The sequence below is a fragment of the Lycorma delicatula genome, chromosome 7 (genome assembly GCF_047948215.1).
Source record: "Lycorma delicatula isolate Av1 chromosome 7, ASM4794821v1, whole genome shotgun sequence".
NCBI classification, from domain to species: Eukaryota; Metazoa; Arthropoda; class Insecta; order Hemiptera; family Fulgoridae; genus Lycorma; species Lycorma delicatula.
The window spans coordinates 21956205-21977348 of NC_134461.1; the positions used below are offsets into that span (position 1 = coordinate 21956205).

General features: G+C 32.3%; 1 protein-coding gene across 2 annotated transcripts in view; it reads left to right on the plus strand.

Moving 5' to 3' along the window:
• Positions 1-7977, plus strand: part of LOC142327293 (PAX3- and PAX7-binding protein 1) — a 74510-nt gene extending 66533 nt beyond the window's left edge. For both annotated transcript variants that reach the window (XM_075370196.1, XM_075370197.1), the window contains one exon: positions 1235-7977. In XM_075370196.1, the coding sequence (XP_075226311.1) occupies positions 1235-1280 (46 nt within the window). In that variant the 3' untranslated portion in view covers positions 1281-7977. The remainder of the gene's footprint in view (positions 1-1234) is intronic.
• The last annotated feature ends 13167 nt before the right edge of the window (positions 7978-21144 follow it).

Consider the following 21144-nt stretch of genomic DNA (forward strand, 5'->3'; position numbering starts at 1 on the left):
TTACTGTACTGTAGTACAGTAGTACATCTTGTCTATATATTCAGTAGCTATATAATTATTATTGACAGGCAAGGCAATAGTAATTTACTTAATATAAACATCATTAACCGATAATAAATTATTATTCTCTTGTAACAACTGATAACATAATTTTTTTTGTTAAAATTAATTTTAGTGTTTAGTTGAGGTAAATTAAATCTTTCAAAAATATCATACTCTGAATAATTTGATACGTTTCAACATTACTTTAATTAAAAGTGGGATCATCTGAATCAGAAAGATCACAAATAGACTTGTCACTTTCAGTGTCAGAAGTATTACTAAAGAAGTCTGATTTCTTGAGAATTCATTTTATTCAAATAACAATAAATGTTCAATATGTAATATCACTAATAAAGAGTAGTAGAATAAACTTTTACTAATATAATATTAGCCTTCTAAAATATCAGCTGACAGTCAAGTCTACCAGTACATTTTCTGACTCTTTTACCACAGTCCAGAATAGTGTGTGGGCTCATTCATTTAAACAAATGCTGCTGTGTGTAATATCACAAAGAGTTCTCAGGTTTGACAAAAGTTGCGTATCGGTTTGATACACACAGTTCATTAGGAAATTTAATTACGTATAAAATCAATACACGTGGGCCTACAGAAAAAATAAATAAAAATAAGACCAGGTTAGGATATAAACTTGCTTTCCAGGTGTGATGCTGTCAGTGTTAATTTCTATTTTTTCTTATTACTGTTTCAAACTTGTATGACAATAGTTCCTCTTATTTTAATATCTCGGTCATTAATTGCTAAAATATTTATCATGTAAAATTTTTGTAAACTATGAAATACAAACATTGTAATTTTATTCAATATGATACACTAAAACAAAAAACTTGCAAGAAAAGCTTGCAGTCCAGAAAAAACTAAAATAAAAAATACTTACGTGTTTGACAAGTAAAAAAGAATGAATTGTGTAAAATAATTTTCCAAATGTTAACAAAAATTATTAAGATTGATTTTAATTAAAACTGTCATTTGTAGCAGAGAATTTTCTGGGAAATGCCCAGCGACTTATGCACAGCAGTGAATAAACTTACGACAAAAAATTTGCACATTACTGATTATATTAGTCTGCTAAACACTCATTTAGTTTAAATTTGTTTTCAACATTAACTTAAAAATAAAATTAAAAAAAATATGTACATATAAATAACCTTTTCTTTATTATTTTTTGTTACAGGGATGCGATAGAAAAGTTAAACAGTCTATTAAGAGTTGCATCATGAGATTAGTAGTTGTGTGTTAAATAATGAAGATGAGAATCGATAACAAAAAATATATTCATTTAATGTAGCTATTAACAATTTTTAATAGTGTGTTATGCATTCCTTCTTTTTTTATCGCTATATGATGATCTGAATTCGTGTTTTAATCGTCTAATTTCTTAATGAAAGTTAATAAACAGCAGTTAAAAAAAAAATTCCTATATTTTTTTCGGTCTTTACTGTAAACTTGTCTTTGTATACTTTATAAATCAGCCTTTATTATTTTCATATTTTTTTTTAATGATTAATTTTCCAATAATATGGATCTAAATAATAGAAATTTCATTATTAAATTTATTTATATATTTATACTTCTTCCATTGCAAATTATGTGTATGAATTTAAACAAGAGATAAAAAAAAAAATTAATTTTAGTTTTAATAACAAACTTGATCTTAATTACATTTAGGCCATAGAATAAATTTTATGATGCAGATAAAATTTGTGAGAGAATATCTTTAACATCAATTGAAACAGTAAGTTAAAAAGGATTTAACTGTTTTAACTACTATAAATTTGTTATTTAAGAAATAAAATATTTGGTTTGAAAAAAAAAATCAATTCATGTTTGTTCTTTTATGAAGCATTATTTTCATCTATAAAACATTAAGTTCTGTGCCCCTCCACTTGTAGAACTGTAGTTCACAAATTATGTCCATTTTCATTCTTGAGGTATACATAATACTTATATATTATGGTAAATTTTTTTCTTTGTATTGCTTTTTCTATGATTTTAGTTTTTCTGGATTGGTCATACAGTCGACAATATTTTATTTTGATTTATTGACAATCAGATTAAAGTGATTTCATTTAAGCTCAGGTAATTTTTTTTGGTAAAATTACCTGCTTAAATCTTTAGTATATACTTAGGTACACTTTTTAAATAAGTTTCACCAAAATATTCAGATAAGTGCATGTAATTTAAGTTTATCAAAATTTGTTCTATTTTAACTACTGAAAGGTTTCTAACACTGATGTAGATTATAATTACTCTTAGTCTGCAGTTTTATATTCACATTATTGTATTTCACTTTTAATGACATGTTTGTATATTAATTTTTTTTATTTCTTTTTATATATAATATTTACATTAGTTTCTGTTTTATTATTGCATAAAATTAATATAGAAACTTTTTATTTTTAAATAAATATTGTTACAATAATTTATTTAAGCAGTTCTCTCAGAAGTGTTATTTTTGAAATTAATGTAGTTTATTTTAATTTTATGTATATTTACATGTTGTTTTTCATTACCAAAATTATTATGATTATTTATTTATTTTTTGTAAGAAGAAATTTAAAAAATGTTTTACACTATAATTTGTTTTCTTTTATTAAGATAAAATCCATGAGATTCTTTTAAACAAACATTGTTATTAAAATAGATTGACTGATTAACAAAAAAAATAAATTATAATAATGGAAGTAAAAATAAAAAAAAAAGGAATAGAGCAGTTTTATTTAATGCGTTATATTATTTACTTAAAATTATATATTTTGAATATTATTTAGACTTTTACAAGTAATAGTTTGTTTGTAATGTGTTAGAGAGCAATATTTTTTTACAAAAAAATAATTCTTTAGAATTCTTTAAAATTACCATCCAAACAAAAGGTACTTGTAAACAGCTTTTATTAAAAGAAAAAAGGTTCTTCAAAATTATTAAATTATTAGCATAAAAATGATGTAATGAACAAAAAAAAAGAATCATGTTCATACTTTTCAATTTATCTTTGATTATAGAAAAATTTAGCAGAAAAATCACAAAACTGATAGAAAATAAAAGGCATTCAAAATTATTAATAATTTTTACACTGTATGTATTAAGGATAGATAATTGGAACAGAGGTGTGATTTTGTATTATAAAAAAAAATAATAAAATTTATTTGTACTATAGAGGGGTGTTGGTATGTAGGCAGGCACGTGTTTTCTACTTAACAATCCAAAATAAATTACAGCTACCAGAATTTCAGAATTTTCAAAATGATAATTTATAAGGTGTTTCTTACAACTATAAAATGAAAATGTAATTAAAACTATTATTGTTAAAAATTAATCAAGATTTGAAATTATTAAATTTTTAAAATGTGCAGGATCTAATGTAAAATTTAAATTTGTACCAGGAATATCAAATAAATTACTTGAAATAAATTGGAAATTGTTGAAATTGGTTTTCCAACCAGGTATTGAGCCTGGTTACTTATACGTTAAAACAATAAATCTGAAGTAAAATATTAATTTGATATTTTTGCGATGTGGCTTTATTGTTATTATTTCTCTCATACACACATACACACACTTTCTGTCTCTCTCTCTCACTCACACCCACACACGCATTCACTCACACCCATTCACTCCATTCATTCATTCCACTATTGGTGCTATGTAATGTAGTTCATCTTTTAAATAATAGAAGTTCAGTTGATGAAAAGAGAACTTAAAATTTGTCTGATTTTTTTTTTTTTGTGTTGTGATTACTTTCTAATCTAAATATTTTATGACTGTTTTCTATACAGAGATGCTCATTGTGTAGTGGTTTTTTTTCATTGTTCTCACAGTCGAAATCTAATAAAGGAAATTTTTTATAATGTTCTAAAACAATGTCCGACAGTAAAAGTTTTCTTTTTCTTTTTTTTTTGTAAAAAAATGATATGAAAACTGTGACAAGTTTTTTTAATAATAATTTTATACAGTTACAGTATTTATTTGTAATATTAATATTGTTTAAAAACACATGTTTTATTCAATAATTTATTTAAAAATAATTTTTAATAATTTCTGTTATAAAAAATTATTACTTAGATTGTATATAAACTAATACTGCACATAAATAATACATGTTACTAATTTATTTTATATTTTTCAAAAAGTAGAAAATCAAAAAATACTATTCTTTTGTAAGACTTTTTTTGTAATAAAAATAAAATATCAAAATGATTTTTGTGGGTTATGTTTAAATCGTGTATTTTGATAAATGTGGTTGTATTATAATTGGAAATGTCCATTATACTCAGGGCATATTGTAACTTAATTGATTTCTAAAAAATAAAACAAGAATCTTCATATTTTGACCGATATTGTGATATTAAGACTTCTGAATCCGTATCTTAACATACAACAAATGGAACCTACATTAACACAGTATTTGTACTTTAACAAAATCTGTATATATTTGTTAAAATGATCAATCGCTCAGGACCGTACTGCAGCAGGAGTTTCATGTATCTCTTCTATTAACTGGGTTATACGGAGCGGCTTCCGTACTGTACTGAGAAACATTTTTCTAATGTTTTCTCGTTTTAAAATTTTTTTAACAAGAAATTGTAAATGATGAGTTTCCAATCCTTGAGATGATTTATCTTTAATTATTTAAAAGTTATTTTAGAGATGTAAGCTTTTGAATGTCTATAGTAATATGTTGATAACTAAAAATGATAATTTTTACGTCATAAAGTGTGTTGCTAAACTGAATTATTCAGAAATTATGTCACAGAATATCAGATGCAGTTTTCATTTGACTGTTATGGCATAATTCATTATTATTAAAAAAGTTGTTGTAATGTTTATGAATTTCGTGAAAATTATCTTATGTATTCCCCCTCTGGTGTCTGTGCATGATAATGTCCTTTGACATGCTGTGTAAGTTATTTTTCTTTTACATGTTCAATTATGAAATTGTAAATTACAAGAGAGATTAAAAATGTGTTTATGTAACAATACAATAACCAGCAATTTGCTTCTAAAAATAACCAATTACTGGGAAAAAGTTTAAAATAAAACGTTATCTGAAAATAATAAAACAAATTCTGAAAATAAAATAAACTTTAAAAATATTATTTTACATTTAAGACTTTTATAATTATTATGTGTATTAAAGGTCAGTAGGTAATAAAATAATTTTTTCCTTTAGGTTTCAAAAAAAATAAATCAGCTGAAAAGTGTATTTATTGGTATTTGAAATTTATAAACTACAAAATAACCTTTCTTTTCATTGTTAAATTTTGTGGCTACTTTTCATTGTAAATTTAATGAAAAAAGATTTTTGACATTTATGTCTAAAACATCCTTTTCTTCTGGTAGTAATCAAACTAGAGCTGAATATCGTTTATTATAACGTAAATTAAATGTAACGTTCATGCTTGGCCTCGACAAAAACTGCAGGGCACTGGAATTCATCGCCATAAGTCCTGCAATATTAATATTATGAAATGGTGTGTTTCTTTTTTTTTTTGGCTGCAATAGATGACATGATATATAGTTATTCATTTCTATGATGTATTAGTATACATCATGTATTTTACTACATAATCCTTTATTACAGAAATGTAGCACAGAACAAAACATTAGTTTTATTAGCTCTTTTGAGTTTAGATAAATGTAGCTAATGCAATTAAAGTAGTTTGTGTGTATTAAACCTTGCTAAGTTTTGGGTAATCTAAATGAACATATAAGCAAAAAGAAGAATATTTATTGAAAGAGTAGGTTTTTCAATGTTTGTAATTGAAACTGCTTACAGATTATAAACAATTGATCGTCAAACTATATACAGATTATCCAATGCGGCTAAACTAAAGTACATTAACACTATTTTCAGGGTTAATTAGTGTATTTAAACATTCATTTTGTGTTTCTGTATTTGATAATGTTAAAATTATATAATCAAAAAAATTTTGTCTATTTTAATGGTCTTTATGAAAGAAACAAATTATTTGCTCAGTATCGTATTTGCATATTGTTCAACATACTTCAAAGCTACCTCAAGTCCTGTATTTGGTATGTTATATATCTAATTCTGGTTCATTTATCATTTTCAATAGTTTTACTTGTAGTTTTCCTGGCATCAATCGCAGATCAATTTTACAGTAAGTTTTGTTAACATTTTGTTATTTATCGTGAATTTTACTGAAATTTTTCACTTGCATTTCTTCTACCGGCAGTTTTAGCAAGGTTCAGTACATTAATATTCTCTTTTTCAGATTGTTATCTTCATGTTGATTATAAACAATCATGTTGGTTATAAATGTTGACTGGATCAACATTTATATCTTCTGATAATATTTTACATATTTTTTTTTTTATGAATATGAAGATTCATCAGTCCTGTAAATATCTGTAATTGTAATTCATTTTTATCATTTTATTTATTTTTTATTATTTTCCTTGTACTTTAAAATCTGATTTAAAATTAGATTTTTATTTGTTTAATGACTTACCTCCTAATCCATGAGCAGAGGATAAGTAGAGGTTAACTTTTTTCCTCCTGTGATGGAGGTATATTTGAAGCAAGAAATAGTGTTTAAATTTCATTACAAATAAACCCTATGAATCCACGTTTAATAAGAATATGTATCGCTCAATTATTTTGCATTACAGGAGTTTATTTTATAACTAGCTGGTCAGCCCTGCCCCTCCCGACGGGTTGCCCTTGCAGGAGGCGTCTCTGAATGCGTCTCAAAATTGATCTTTTGAAAGATTTTTTTGTAAGAATTTTTTTTTGAACGATGAAAATTGATATAATGAAAGTTAAATTAGAAATTTAACTGTAGAAATTGATACTAACGAATCGGGATTTTCCACTAGTAATTGTACATTCTGGTGCCTATGTTTTGGTTATGGTTCATGTTAAGAAGAAAAACAATCACATAAAAAAAAAAATATATATATACATATATATCGCATAAGTGTACACCTGACCATCACGAGACATGTACTATTGAATCTGGATTTTCTGCTAGTGATTCCGGTGATAAGCTAAGGGGGATAGGCACACGGACAGACGCACATATAAATGCTGTTTAGTAGGTTTAGGATTTGGTGGTGTTCCCCTTGCAGTATTCTATTCTACTTTTCAGATTTATTAGTAATAAGCTCCTTTCAACCGCGATGTAGTGTGAACAGTTTTTTTTAATAATTGATCATCTGTTTTAGTAATGCTATTACTGCACTAAAAAAAAAATAAAAAGTTTATAGTTTTGTAATTACATATTCCTATTAAATTTTAAACATTAAAATATGAATGAGTATTAATCTCGTAAAACATTAATCTTTGTATTTTGTGTAAGCTATTAAATATTGTTAATTTTTAGAAATGTTATTTTGTGTATTTTTATTAGATTTATTATCGGTAATTAAATAATGTTATCACTGTAAGAAGTGAATGTAGAACTTTGTTGTAAGTAATGAATGTATAAAAAGTACGTGCACAATATTGTAATATAAATGTTAGTTTATTTATTTGTAATTGTTTTAAAGAAAGTAATTTTTATATATTCAACTAATGTATTAATCTTAGTAGAATATATAACATTTTGTTTTTTTTAATTTTACATCCATCAATTATTATAGTCGAGTTCTATTCATAAATAATGAAGATAATAACCGTATAATTATGGTGTAATATAAGTGATGATCAGGAATTTTGTACGTATTACAGCGGGGATGAGAAAAAATTAGATTAATTTAATCACAGGTACGTTAGTATGAAAATTAAATCTTTTAAACATTTAAATTAAAGTTGTATTTTAATTTTTGTTTTCTAATTGTATTTATTTTTATTTTAAACAGAGTATTTTGTATTTTTAGTACAAAAATTGTATGCTTAGTGATGTAAATAGTAATAATAATTAAATGATTAATAATGATTGAATAACTTTTGTACGAGTTTTTATTGGTTTTTAAAATTTTTGTGTTTTGCGGTTGTATTATGTTGTGCGTAGTGTTATATATTTAAGTTTGCCGCCGGAAGGTTTGTCGCACATATTATTGCTAAAAATCATTTATAACCTACCGATTTGATTTTATAACCCGTTGACCGCAACGAGGCTATTCTGTCGTCTGTATATCGCCTACGTTCTGCCGGTTTCAGTGGGGTCTTGTGATCGAATATCAACATCTATATGCACTTTTGAAGCGATAAAAAACAATAAAATTCTATTCATGATTGCAAAATTCGTTTACGCTTCCTTTTTATTCACGGTCCCACCCTGCTAAATTCCAGCCGCAGGCTTACGGGTTCGTCGCGTAGATTCAATGAACGATCGTTCTCGTCGGTCAATTGTATTTCGATCTCGCCGACCCGTAACTTTAGCTAGCAAATGAGATTCACTCCGGAGAAGGGGGCGCACAGCTTGTTCTAAAACAATTAGCGCCCCGGTAGGCGTATTCCTGCTTGCACGAAAGGCGCCAACTCCGAAAGAACTTCAGCGGACGGACTGAAGGGGAATCACGCGGGGAGTACGAGGCTCAAAAAGCTTAGTCTCCCACGATCATCCCCAGTAAATGTTTTTCACTCTGGTCCATAGGATAGGAACGCAAATCACCAAATCCGTCCTTAAATAAAAAATAAAAATTTATAACAGTCACTAAATAACCAATAACCCGCCCGATAAAAGAAAGACACAGCTGCAAAGGACTTTTTCCAGGCTCTGCGATCTGTAGGGAAAAATAAACTCCCGCCACCCTTCCGTTCCGTTCTTCCCGGTATATATATCTGGTTCCACGTCATCTCTTCGATCATTAACCCAGATCCGCCGACAGGAAATTCGTGTAGTATACGATCCTATTTGCAATTGGGGTAACTGCCGCGTATGATGTTAAATTTAACGCGGATTACGTTCACTAGGGCTATATTCACCGGGTTTTTGGAAGTGTGCACTATATCGGGCGCCATCAGTGTTGAAGCCGAGCAGTGTTGTTTTACCAGAAAGATATTGCGCCACGTACTTATTCGGATGCACCCAAGAGGCGTCCTGCAAACTAACAACATCAGGAAACAGACCATGCGTATAATGTCCCGCCCTCTGCCTAATCCTATCTGGGGTTTCTTTTAACTTTTTAGCCTCCGGGAATTGTCGTTCACGTATTACTTCAGAGGATGATATGTATGAGTGTAAGAGAAGTGTAGTCTTGTACAGTTCGACCGTTCCTGAGATGTGTGGTTAATTGAAACCCTACCACCAAAGAACACAGTTATCCACGATCTAGTATTAAAATCCGTATAAAAATAACTGACTTTACTAGGACTTGAACGCTGGAACTCTTGACTTCCAAATCAGCTGATTTGGTAAGACGCGTTCACCACTAGACCAACCCGATTGGTTATCCCATCTGGCCTGCCACGTCGTTCAATTTCCCCAACTTTGTCAGAAGTTAACACCTAACTTATTGGCGACATAACGCCATTGCCGTTCAGACGCAATCAAGTCTATCTGTTTTACGGCCGCAATCGCCAAGATCGCCTCTTGTGAAATTGTACAGTAGCCACCCGCTACTGTTAATAGTATAAGGCGTTGAGGGTCGAAATTCTACATAGTTTTTGTATTGTTATTTGTTAATTATCTATTTATCATTACTGTATTTATGAATTTATTTCATTCTCCTTTACCGTATCTTTTTTTTTCTATAGTCATTGATGTAGATTGACTATTTACTGAAATTTAAAACAAAATAGACTCATAAATACCTAAAGAAGATTTTCAAATTTTTTTCGTTCAGGAAATATCTAAATTCCAAGAAATACGTACATTAATCATAATTTTATGATTGACAATACATTCTCTCTTATATAATATAGGAAAAATAAAAACAAATTTTCAGTACATTTACAACCATATTTTTATTACAACTGTTGTATTTTTACAACAGTATATTTTCATATTTTTCCTGTATATTCACAGATTACAGATATTTTTTTTGAGGAATAAAACTGGGATTTTTGAGGAAATAAACTTTGATCCACTAATATTTTAAGAAAATGTAAATTTACCTGAATTGTTTACTTTTATACACTTAATCGAGAAGTATGAGTCTACATAAGAACTGAAACAAGGAAAGCATAATTTTCTAAAAACTTAAATTTGTTAATTCTCAGCAACTTAAGTATTCATTTTGAGTGAGAGTATACAATGTAGAAGCTTGTTACAGCTTTCCAAATTTTAACAAATGTTTACACGGCTCGGTGATTATATCTTAATTCACCGTTCATGAATTTCTTAGTAATAAGGTAATTATTTAGCAAATAACAGGTGTAATACGTGTAACTAAGCGTATATAACTGGATAGGACAAAAAACTCCAAAAATCTAAACTTAGAAGTAACTGTAATAAACTTAATAAAGTTACTCTGTAAAATGATTGTACACATGAGTTCCAGACAACAATGGGAGAAAGTTTAAAACGAAATATTTTATTCTTATTTTCGAAAAAAGTATAAATTAATTGATATGTAAAAATATAATTAAATTTATTCTCTCTTGGTCGTAAATTTATGAAGTTATTTTTCAAAAAAATAATCCATTTCTATCCTATTAATTTTTATCTGATAGTACAACTAAAAGCCTTTAAATGAATACTTAAAAAAAAGAAGAATATTACATTCCCGTCTAGATAGCGCTATAGCTCTAGAAGGGAAAGTATTGTGTTCGGTCCAATATGGGAACATGCGGTTTTCACCGAATCTTACATTTTGACACCTAAGGAACCCAAAAACCGAATGGAATTTTCCGGATGTTAATGATTGTATGTACGCGTGTTTGGATTTGGACTCTAAATCACCTATCTCCAGAACTACTGGACCGATTTTTACCAAAGTTGGTCAGATTACTTCTATGTACGGGGGGCATTGATGCCATTAAATTTTCAACAAAAAAGTCAAAGGGGTGAGGCTGTAGAGCAAGGTCACCCTCAATATTGAATTTAATTAAGGTCATATTTTTTTTAGGTACATATGTTAACGATTAAAAAATAACATAATTTTATTAACTGGTGTATATTTTATTATAGTTTGTTGACCAAAAGTAAAATCTTTTCTTCGTAAGTTGTGAAATTACATTAATTTAATTATTTCCGACCGTCGCCGCTAGTACCGCCACACAAATTAAATACTGTATGCGCAAGCGCTTTAGTTAGAATCATTGAATTAAATAAACGAAAAAATATTTTATTTAAATAAAATGATAAATATTTTAAATTAAGTTGTGTATGTAAGCCGTGCATCAGAAACAACCTACAGTTGTAGGACTTTCCCGGAACGCGGGATTAGCCGCCTCACGTGAAAATCCTACCAACTGTGTTGTCAGTTTTAAAAAAAATTAAAATGTTCATAAAATTTCCATTAAAGTAGCTGTATTTAATAGTTTTGTAAAGTAACAGTATTTAATAGTTTTCCAAAATAACAAGTAACAATTCATCATAGCTTTACGTCAATAGCAGAACTTAAATGAAAACGACTACTAAAACGACGTTTTATTATCAAATTTAATTCTAGAGTAAATCTTGAAAGGGGTCATTTTTCGAAAACGTTGAGTAGAGATCATCTTCCTAAATACAACCCTTCTCACTAAGTTTCTTAGAACTGATTTTAGAGTTTTATAATTGGATTAGCGTCATCGCTATTGACAATCTAGTGTTGATGGTTTGTTTGCGTAAAATATTTTCTTTGAGATAACCACAAAGAAAAAAATCTAGTGGCGTCAGATCAGGAGATTTCGGTGGTTATAAGGGAAGACTGATGACGCAATTATCAAAGAGTTCGTTAATGAAAGCAGTTCAAAAATTTGTTTGACAAAGTGGCGTTTGTTGCTGGGACACCACCGTTAGAATTGTTGGCGATATTACGCACAGAAAGCTACTAGGGGAGGGGAAAAAACGAAGACTAGGATGTCCTCTTGAACCGATGACAGTTCAAGTGGGAGACGTCCGCAAAGAGAAGGTGGTCCTAATAGTTAATTAAAGAAGTTGCACCGTGGGTAGGATTGGGTTTTGATGAGATCAATTTTGACTTCACGAGTGCTTCAGGTTTTACCTCTTCCCAAGAGATCGCGTAGAAGACGACCTGTGCTGTACTGCAGTGAGATTAATAATCGAGATCATGTGTTATTTCATGCGGTAGATGGAGGGTCGTAAGAGAACGATACTGCACAAAAACTGGTCTCCTAGAAAACTGGTCTCCTAGAAAAAACGTCATACCCAAAATGCTGTCAACGGAAGAAAACTGGGAAGAAATCTCCAATTTTATTAGGGAGATTATCAGAGGGAAGGAAGCGAAGGCATAAGCCGCTGGACAGCCTGCCTTTGAGTGGAGGAGGCGTTCGTGTGTGGGTTCCAGACAACGATAAGCGGGGAACTTTATGGAGTCTGTGTATTGCCGCTCCCAAATACTCTCCAGGAACAGAGTAATACTTTGCTGAGTTCGGTTCCAGGGTGAAGTCAGCGAGGAGAATTGCTTTTAGTCGATGTGAGTCCAACACCTGTGCGGGCAGGTGGTAATGATTTTTTTTCAACTCCACCAATCTATGGTCGAGATTTTCTCCTCTACTACGAAAAAAAAAAGTGTAATGAATCGCAATAAAATATTCTGAATTTATTCACTAACCGCAATACTCATGTCTTATTAGGAACCGATTTTGTCTTTGTACTTACAGTCTAGCTCTGGGCGAAAAGATGCAGTCGCTAATTGCGACAGCGCAATAACAAAATCATATTCCTCTTGCGTGAACACCATCTTCTCACTAACAGTACACTGTACATTCTGACCGCTTTATTATTGCTATCGGTTGTAGTCTAGTGCATTAGCGAGACAAGTCTATGTTGGATCTATCCGTTCCAGTAAACTGATTGAATTTGATTAAATTGATTCCATTCAAATTTGATTGATGAGTTACCTATTATATGGAACGGAACGCAAAAGTGGCGGGAGTTTCAAAATTTCTCCCTTCGAATCGCAGAGCCTGGACAGTGTCCCTGGCTGCTGTATGATTCTGTTAATCGGGAGCGTTTCAAGTGTTTATTTTAATGTCGGGTCTAAGTTTAAAGTTTTGTTATAATTTTATGGACGGATTTGTTAATGACGTTCCATATCCGTTTGAACCAGCGTTCTCAAACCCATTTCTGGGTCCGACCGCGGGAGACTAGGCTTTTAAAACATGCGCTCCCGACACGTAATTCCCCTTCAGACCATCCACTGAAGTCCTTTCGGTGCTAACGCTTCATATGCTAGCAGGAATACGCCACAACGGAGCACTAATAGTTTGGAGGGAGCAATGCGCCCCCTTCTCCGGAGGGAGACGCAATTGCTGATTTTATTTAATTAATTCTTAGTAAGATATTTTAAGGAATGGATAAAAAGAAGATCTTCATCCACTTCTTCAATGGCTGTCCTTCACGGTGCTTCTCTGCTGGGCTCTTTTTCCGGACTCCTATCCGTGACGACGGGTCGCGTAGTGGGTCTTCTTTCTTCTTTTTCTTCTTCTTCAGCTATTATATGGGATACTCTATATTTTAAAGGGAATTAAAAGTTTCCAGACTTATTGAAAAGGAGTGAAGAAACTGTGTGTGTGTGTGTATATATGTATATAATGCCACTATTGATCAAGTGCTATCTCAATTGTTGACAATGGTAGATGATAATAAAGGAATTTCTTAACAGAATAATACTTCTTAAAGCGGTAAATTTCAGAATTTTCAGTCTAGTACAAATGCAGTCACATAATTTAAAATAAACTTTTATTTAATTTTAAGTGATTTACTGAAGGGGGAATCACAATCAGACTCAAACATATATTTTTCTATGAGTACTTAGGCCTAACTCTTTGAGAACTGGATCAATTTCTTTAGTTCTTTTGTTACTTTGCAGAAAAAGTTCTACTATTGGTCCCAGATTAATTTTTTTTTTAAATATTCGTACTTTAATTAGAAGATTTTTCAAACAAAAATAATACGGTCTAAATAGACAATTTTGACGACTTTTTCTTTATTTTTGTCATTTTTATTGGTTTTAATTGGTTTATTGCAGAGTAATGAAATATTATCTGATTTCATCTTAATTTTTTAACGTGAAAATATAAGAAAATTTTTTAAAAAAGATTTAGGGAAAATATAATACATATTTATACCCGTGTACTTCTTCAATTAATATCTTTTATGTTACGTACAAATATTTCTGATATTTTTATGTACTTTATTTAAAATAGTATAAATTAGAAAGATAAAATTAAATAGAAAGACAAATATTTAAAATTAAAATGTTTGAACTGAATGAGTCGAATCAATCTAATGAATAATATTACAAAAATAATAAAATTAAATTTACGTTAAATAAAATAAAATAATATTAAATAGATTTTAATAATTTCTGGTTAATAATAATCGGCTTCCTGAGGGTAGTGCGTGTGAGGCTAGGTGGTGAGGTATGGTACCCTCGTGTTAGGGTAGACCATTGATTCCCAAAGTGGTCCAGGTGGACCCCCAGGGGTCCACGGGAGACTCGACGGGGGTCTACGTTGGCATGACGAAGAACTAAAATGTTGGCTTGACTTTGCGTATCAATCAAGGCAGCTAATGTTTTGAGAAGCTCAGCGACTGTTACTTGTAAAAACTTGCATATTCCATATTCAGTACAACGAACGTGTCGAGACTTGCAAAGCGCCGCTGCCGTCCGCAACGCTTGTTCAGACGTGCAAAGGGACGAAATACGACTTGTGGTGTGTGTGCTAGCAATCTTGCATGAACCTGTTTGATTCTTCACTAATATAAATATTTTTTTGATCGGCCAACTTTACTTTTTTGACATCCACTCGCAGCACAGTCAATCAAAAATTAACCAATCGATTCTCACTTTTTTTCGGAAGCTGTTAGTTAGTGGAACTCAGCCGTAACGCAAATTTTCATAGTTAGATCTAATCTTCACATTTTCCGTCGACCGGAAATATGGTAGAAATGTATCTGCAGGGGGTTCACCGGAACCAGCAAAATTTTGAAAGTGGTATATGAGAAAAATAAGTTTGGGAACCTCTGGGGTAGACCAATCATTGCCATCAACTGGTAACAAACAGGTTGCTCCTGGGGCGCTGTTTTATAAGGCGCTATAGGGTGCTTATGTAAAATCTCTGCAATCATCCGATGTTTAAAATTCAAACAGGGTATTTGTTAGTAGGTTGAAGGCTACCTTCTGCATGCATCAGGTACACTCTCGATCTAACAAATCATTCATGCTCTGAACTAATCCCGCCTCGGCCGCGCCGGTGAAGGACGACCGACGCCGACCCAACACTGAAGGGCTTTGGGGGCCACCACTGCCACGCTGTAGTGAGGACACATCTACCGCTAAGGGAAAGCTCGGTCGGACTTCAATGGACGAGCCGCAACTCCCTGACCTCGCCGGAGACCAGCTTCCAAACCCAACAGCTCTTCTCAGAGCTAACGCAAAAAAGGGTCTTTTTCAGGGCCACCATGAAGTTAGTAAGATTATAAATTTATAGCATTAAAAAATTACTGAAAAATCATACTGCTGCAAGCAAAAATAAACGGACTGTTCGTAATGTTTAACAACCCTTAAGTAAATTTTCAACCGTTAACATAGAAAAATGAAATTTAGCAAATCTTTTTATCTGAAAACGTTTTATTTTTTCGATGTGACCACCGTACTTCCAAGCACACAAAGGAAATTAAAACTTTTATACGAATAAGGATAGGATTTTGTGACAAATCATTTTAAAGGGCATTACAATACAAAATTTTTGACGTAAAAAACGTCTGGCTTTAGAAAAATGACGAACGTTTAATTTTTTCACGGTTAGTTTCGAATCAAAAGTGATCTACACTACTCCTTAAATAACTAAAAACTGCTGAATAGTGAGTGATATACTAAAAAAATAAAATTTAACAAATATTCTACGTCAAAAGATTTATTTTTCTGTACAAGACCACAATTTAGGTGTACTATAGGGCACTTTAGAAAGAGGTATGAAAAATATAAATTCACCGCCATTTTGATTAAGGTTGTCGTAGTCAGATTATTTACGCCTAATTTTTTTTTTAATACCCTTTAAAATGACGCGTTACAAACCAACTCCTTCCTTTTATAATATTTTAGTTACTATAAATGGTTTTGCGCTGTAGTGGTCTCAAACAGGAAAATAATACATTGGTTTCAGTGAGGAAAATTTGGTAAATTTTATTTTTTTGTATATAACAGTTTAAATATGTGAGGATCCACACACACACATATATATATATGCACGTTATTAACACACACGCACACACACACACACACACACATATATATATATATATATATACACATACACATATACACATATATATATATATATATATATATATATATATATATATATATATATATATATATGTGTGTGTGTTAATTTTTAACAGTTTTCAACCCTTATCACATAAATGTAGAAAAATTCATCCCAGCCAGAAAAAAAAATTGGATTTGGAGTAGCACGGATGATTAAGCGCGCGTTTAACTTCCCGTGCGGTTGAAGGCTCAGCAATCAGTTATGTATTTTATCATCGTTAAACGGCTCCTCAATACTATCTTCGGTCATTATCACGCTTTTGAGCTCTAATTAACAACACACCATGGACTGGCGATCGTTAGATGTAACAAGTAAACTAAATACACGCTTTTAAATATAATTCTTTCGCTCTCTATATTGTTATCTGCTTTTCTGTTACATTAATTCATAAATTATCGACTAACGATAATATTAACCGTCCTTTGAAACACATTCAGTCGAATTAATATTTCATAAACAGTTAATTAATTTATTTAATAATCAGAATAGTAACTATTTTTAGCTACGGATTAACGAATTTTGGAATGCCAACTTTTTTTTGCATAAACGGATAATTTGAGCTGACTGAATTAAGTTTTTTTTTTATTTACACTTCATTAGTTACGTATTTAACGGTTTTTCATAATCAATTGTGGTGGCATTAAAATATATTTAACAGGACCATCTGCTCACAAAGTATAATTAATCATTCAAATAGTTTTAATAAAATAAGAAACATATGGTTTATGTACATATACATATATGTACACAAACACAAATTTAACCTCACAAATTTAACGAAGACAAGTTACAATTCTTTATTACGACTTAATTAAAAGACATTTGCTGAAACTTTTGACCAACTCAATTTAAATATTTATACACTTCTTTTTCAATCTCGTTAAGTTTGATTTTAGATAGAATTCATAATAAAGCCACCTATTGTAATGGATACCATGATTCGACTTCTGGAAAATTTCGACATATCTTAGCGTTTCACATCACCAGCCCCCATAACCACTGTCAGCTCAAGTTTACATATATATATTTGACTTTCTTGTAGACACGATAACTGCTGTAATTTTGCGCCAATCACTTTCAAAGTGTTCCCTAAAAAAAAAAATCGACCCACCATGTCGGTCGAGTTCGTTAACGGCAAAAACCATGGGGATAGAAATCGGCGGCTGGTATTTTCAAAAAAAACTATTGCTATAACTTTTTTATTAAGTAAAATATCGAATTCGTTTAAAGTTCCTACGATTCTTTGGATAAGAACTTAGTTTTTTGATGTAACCAACCGTTGGCCCAGGGTTTGAAAAAAATTGGGTTTTGAAGACAAAAAAACCATACCTACCTTAATAGGCACAGTATCGAATCGGTTTAAAGTGATCGTTAGTTATTTAAACATTACCTAAAACTTTTGTCTGAAACAATGTTTCATACAACCAATTCTTACGGCAAGGGATGACCAAAATGTTGCTGGAATTGTAAGATGCGGCTTGTGAAACGTTTTTCACGTGCAATCATTGTCTTATCGAGTAAATTTGAAGTTTTTCTTAACTTTCAGATGGAATTATTTTTTATCCGCACCAGGTCGCTATAACCTAAGGGGCCTGTATCGACACAGGCTGAGGCGTGTATGCGATGCTGCCCTGCAAGGATTGCAGTGGCGCATGGAGTGTAGGGAGGAGGTGGAATTGATGGCGGAGCTAATCGGCCGGGCCATCAAGACTGGCTGTGACTAGATCCTACGGCGGCCTAGGCCAATGGACGGACCCGCCATTAGCAGCCAGTCCGCTGATCAGAGCGTGCCTGGAGCCGTCATGACCCCATTTTCTGGGGAGTCGTCTGTGGAAGGCAGATGGAGGCCCGGCAAGAAATGGTGGTCCTCTGACCTTAACGATAAATCCCCCAACGGGGATTATCGTTAACCACGTGTGCGCTGAGCGTCTTCGGATCTACCGGCGTGCCCGTAACACATATGTTCACGCCATCAAGGAAGCCAAACTCAAGTTTTGGAAAGACTCCATGCGCGAGTTGCAGCGCGATCCTTGGCGGCTCGCGAAGACCTGCTACCGACCAAAGCCATTGCACGTGTTGTCCAGTATTCGGTGCGGGTTAGGTGGTCGTGACCACAATTTAATATCTGTGGCGACTTACCGGGCGTTCCTGGGTACTCTGTTTCCAGATGCTTCGGAGGGTGAAGCGGAAATCGGCGTTAGGGCGGGTGAAACACCATTCCCTGGCGTTCGGACCGTGGAACCCGAAGATATAGACCGAGTGGTTTCTCGAATGGCATTAAAGAAGGCACCGGGGATTGACCAACTTGACCCGGATATTTTCCATCATTTATTGCCTGTCATAAGAGTGCCACTCGGCAGACTGTTCATGGGATGCCTAAGCTGGGGCTGCTTTCCGGCTTGCTGGAAGGTTGCTTTGGTAAGGGTACTCCTGAAACCTGGAAAGGATCCTGGTGAGGTCGGCAGTTATCGACCCATCAGCCTCTTGCCGGTTCTCGGCAAGTTGCTTGAAAGGCTGGTTGTGGAACGGCTCGAAGAAACCATCGATATGAGCTGTATTCTAAATCGAGGCCAATATGGCTTCATGAAAGGGGTTGGCACCGAGGATTGCATCTTAAATGCTCTTACCGAGGTGGAAAGCGCCAGCTGCAAATATGTTTTGGCTATTTTTATTGCTATAGAGGCAGCATTTCCTTCCTTGTGTTGAAGTTCTGTCCTCTATGCTTTGAAACGCCGCGATGTTCCCGAAGCCATACAGGCCGTGGTACGAGACTACTTGTCTAACCGTACGGCTCTATTTAAGGATGCGCACCCAGTTGTGGAAAAATCCGTCACCAGGGGAAGCCCGCAGGGTTCCGTTCTCGGTCCCCTGCTGTGGAACCTGGTGTTCGACGGATTTCTGGGGTTGACATTCCCAGAAGGAGTCACGGCCCAGGCTTTCGCCGATGACTGTGCAGATCGTGAAGAGTAGCAGGCTTGAATTGGTAAGCCCACCTGGTTGGTATAGTGGTTAGCTCGTCATCGCAAATCAGCTGATTTCGAAGTCGAGAGTTCTATGGTTCAAATCCTAGCAAAGACAGGAATAAATTTTTACGGATTTGAATACTAGATAGTATGGATATCACTGTTTTTTGGTGATTGGGATTCAATTAACCACACATCTCAGGAATGATCGACCTGAGACTGTACAAGACTAAACTTCATTTATATTCATACATATCATCCTTATTCATCCTCTGAAGTAATACCTTACGGTAGTTCCGGAGGCTAAACAGAAAAAGAAAGACAATAACCCTGAAGTAAAAGGTTACATATATATATTTGTTGTTTATATTCTAATGTTGACATATGACAGAATAGAATTATAAACGAGTGTTCCGGTCTAAAGTAATAAAAATATTATTACATTTGCTATTTAAAAATTAAAGAGCTAAAAAATTTCATTTAATTGAACGAAATAATATTAAAAATGCCTCTTATAAAAAAAATTATAAAAAAATACGAATAATACACGTGTAATGGCACTCATAAAAAATTATAATATGAAACACAAGTTTAAATTTAATATTATATTATAATACAATAGGAATAGAATAGGGCAGCTTACACTTTAATATCAACGCATCACTTTTTATTTAAATAACTTGAAAATAATAATCTGATATTTAATAATTAATGGCCTGATGTTTAATATAAACGAGGTTATGGATTTAAATGGGCTTTTATTCAAAATCGGTAAAAGATCTTTAATAATTAAAAATAAATTATTCTTTTTATTTATACATAAAATACCTATTATTCAGACTGAATGAATTATCCAATTTTAAGGAATTGTAAATGGGTAAAACCCCGAAATTACAAAACAATTTATTTTATTGTATTTTTGGACAATCTAATGTTTTAAGTAGATTTCACAAGAAAGCTACCTACCTATTGTAATGAGTCCCATGATTCGATTTTCGGAAAATTTCGACATAACTTCGCGTTTCACAATTCTAGATCCGTTCATCTATGAACGGCATAGATGAAGTCCTACGCAAGAACTATCGCATGAAAAGAAAGAAGAACAAAACAAAAGTAATGAAATGTAGTAGAAATAACAAAGATTCACTGAATGTGAAAATAGGAGGAGAAAAGATTATGGAGGTAGAAGAATTTTGTTATTTGGGAAGTAGAATTACTAAAGATGGACGAAGCAGGAGCGATATAAAATGCCGAATAGCACAAGCGAAACGGGCCATCAGAAAGAAATATAATTTGTTTACATCAAAAATTAATTTAAATGTCAGAAAAAGATTTTTGAAAGTATATGTCTGGAGTGTCGCTTTATATGGAAGTGAAACTTGGACGATCGGAGTATCTGAGAAGAAAAGATTAGAAGCTTTTGAAATGCGGTGCTATAGGAGAATGTTAAAAGTCAGATGGGTGGATAAAGTGACAAATGAAGAGGTATTGCGGCAAATAGATGAAGAAAGAAGCATTTGGAAAAATATAGTTAAAAGAAGAGACAGACTTATAGGCCACATACTAAGGCATCCTGGAATAGTCGCTTTAATATTGGAAGGACAGGTAGAAGGAAAAAATTGTGTAGGCAGGCCACGTTTGGAATACGTAAAACAAATTGTTAGGGATGTAGGATGTAGAGGGTTTACTGAAATGAAACGACTAGCACTAGATAGGGAATCTTGGAGAGCTGCATCAAACCGGTCAAATGACTGAAGACAAAAAAAA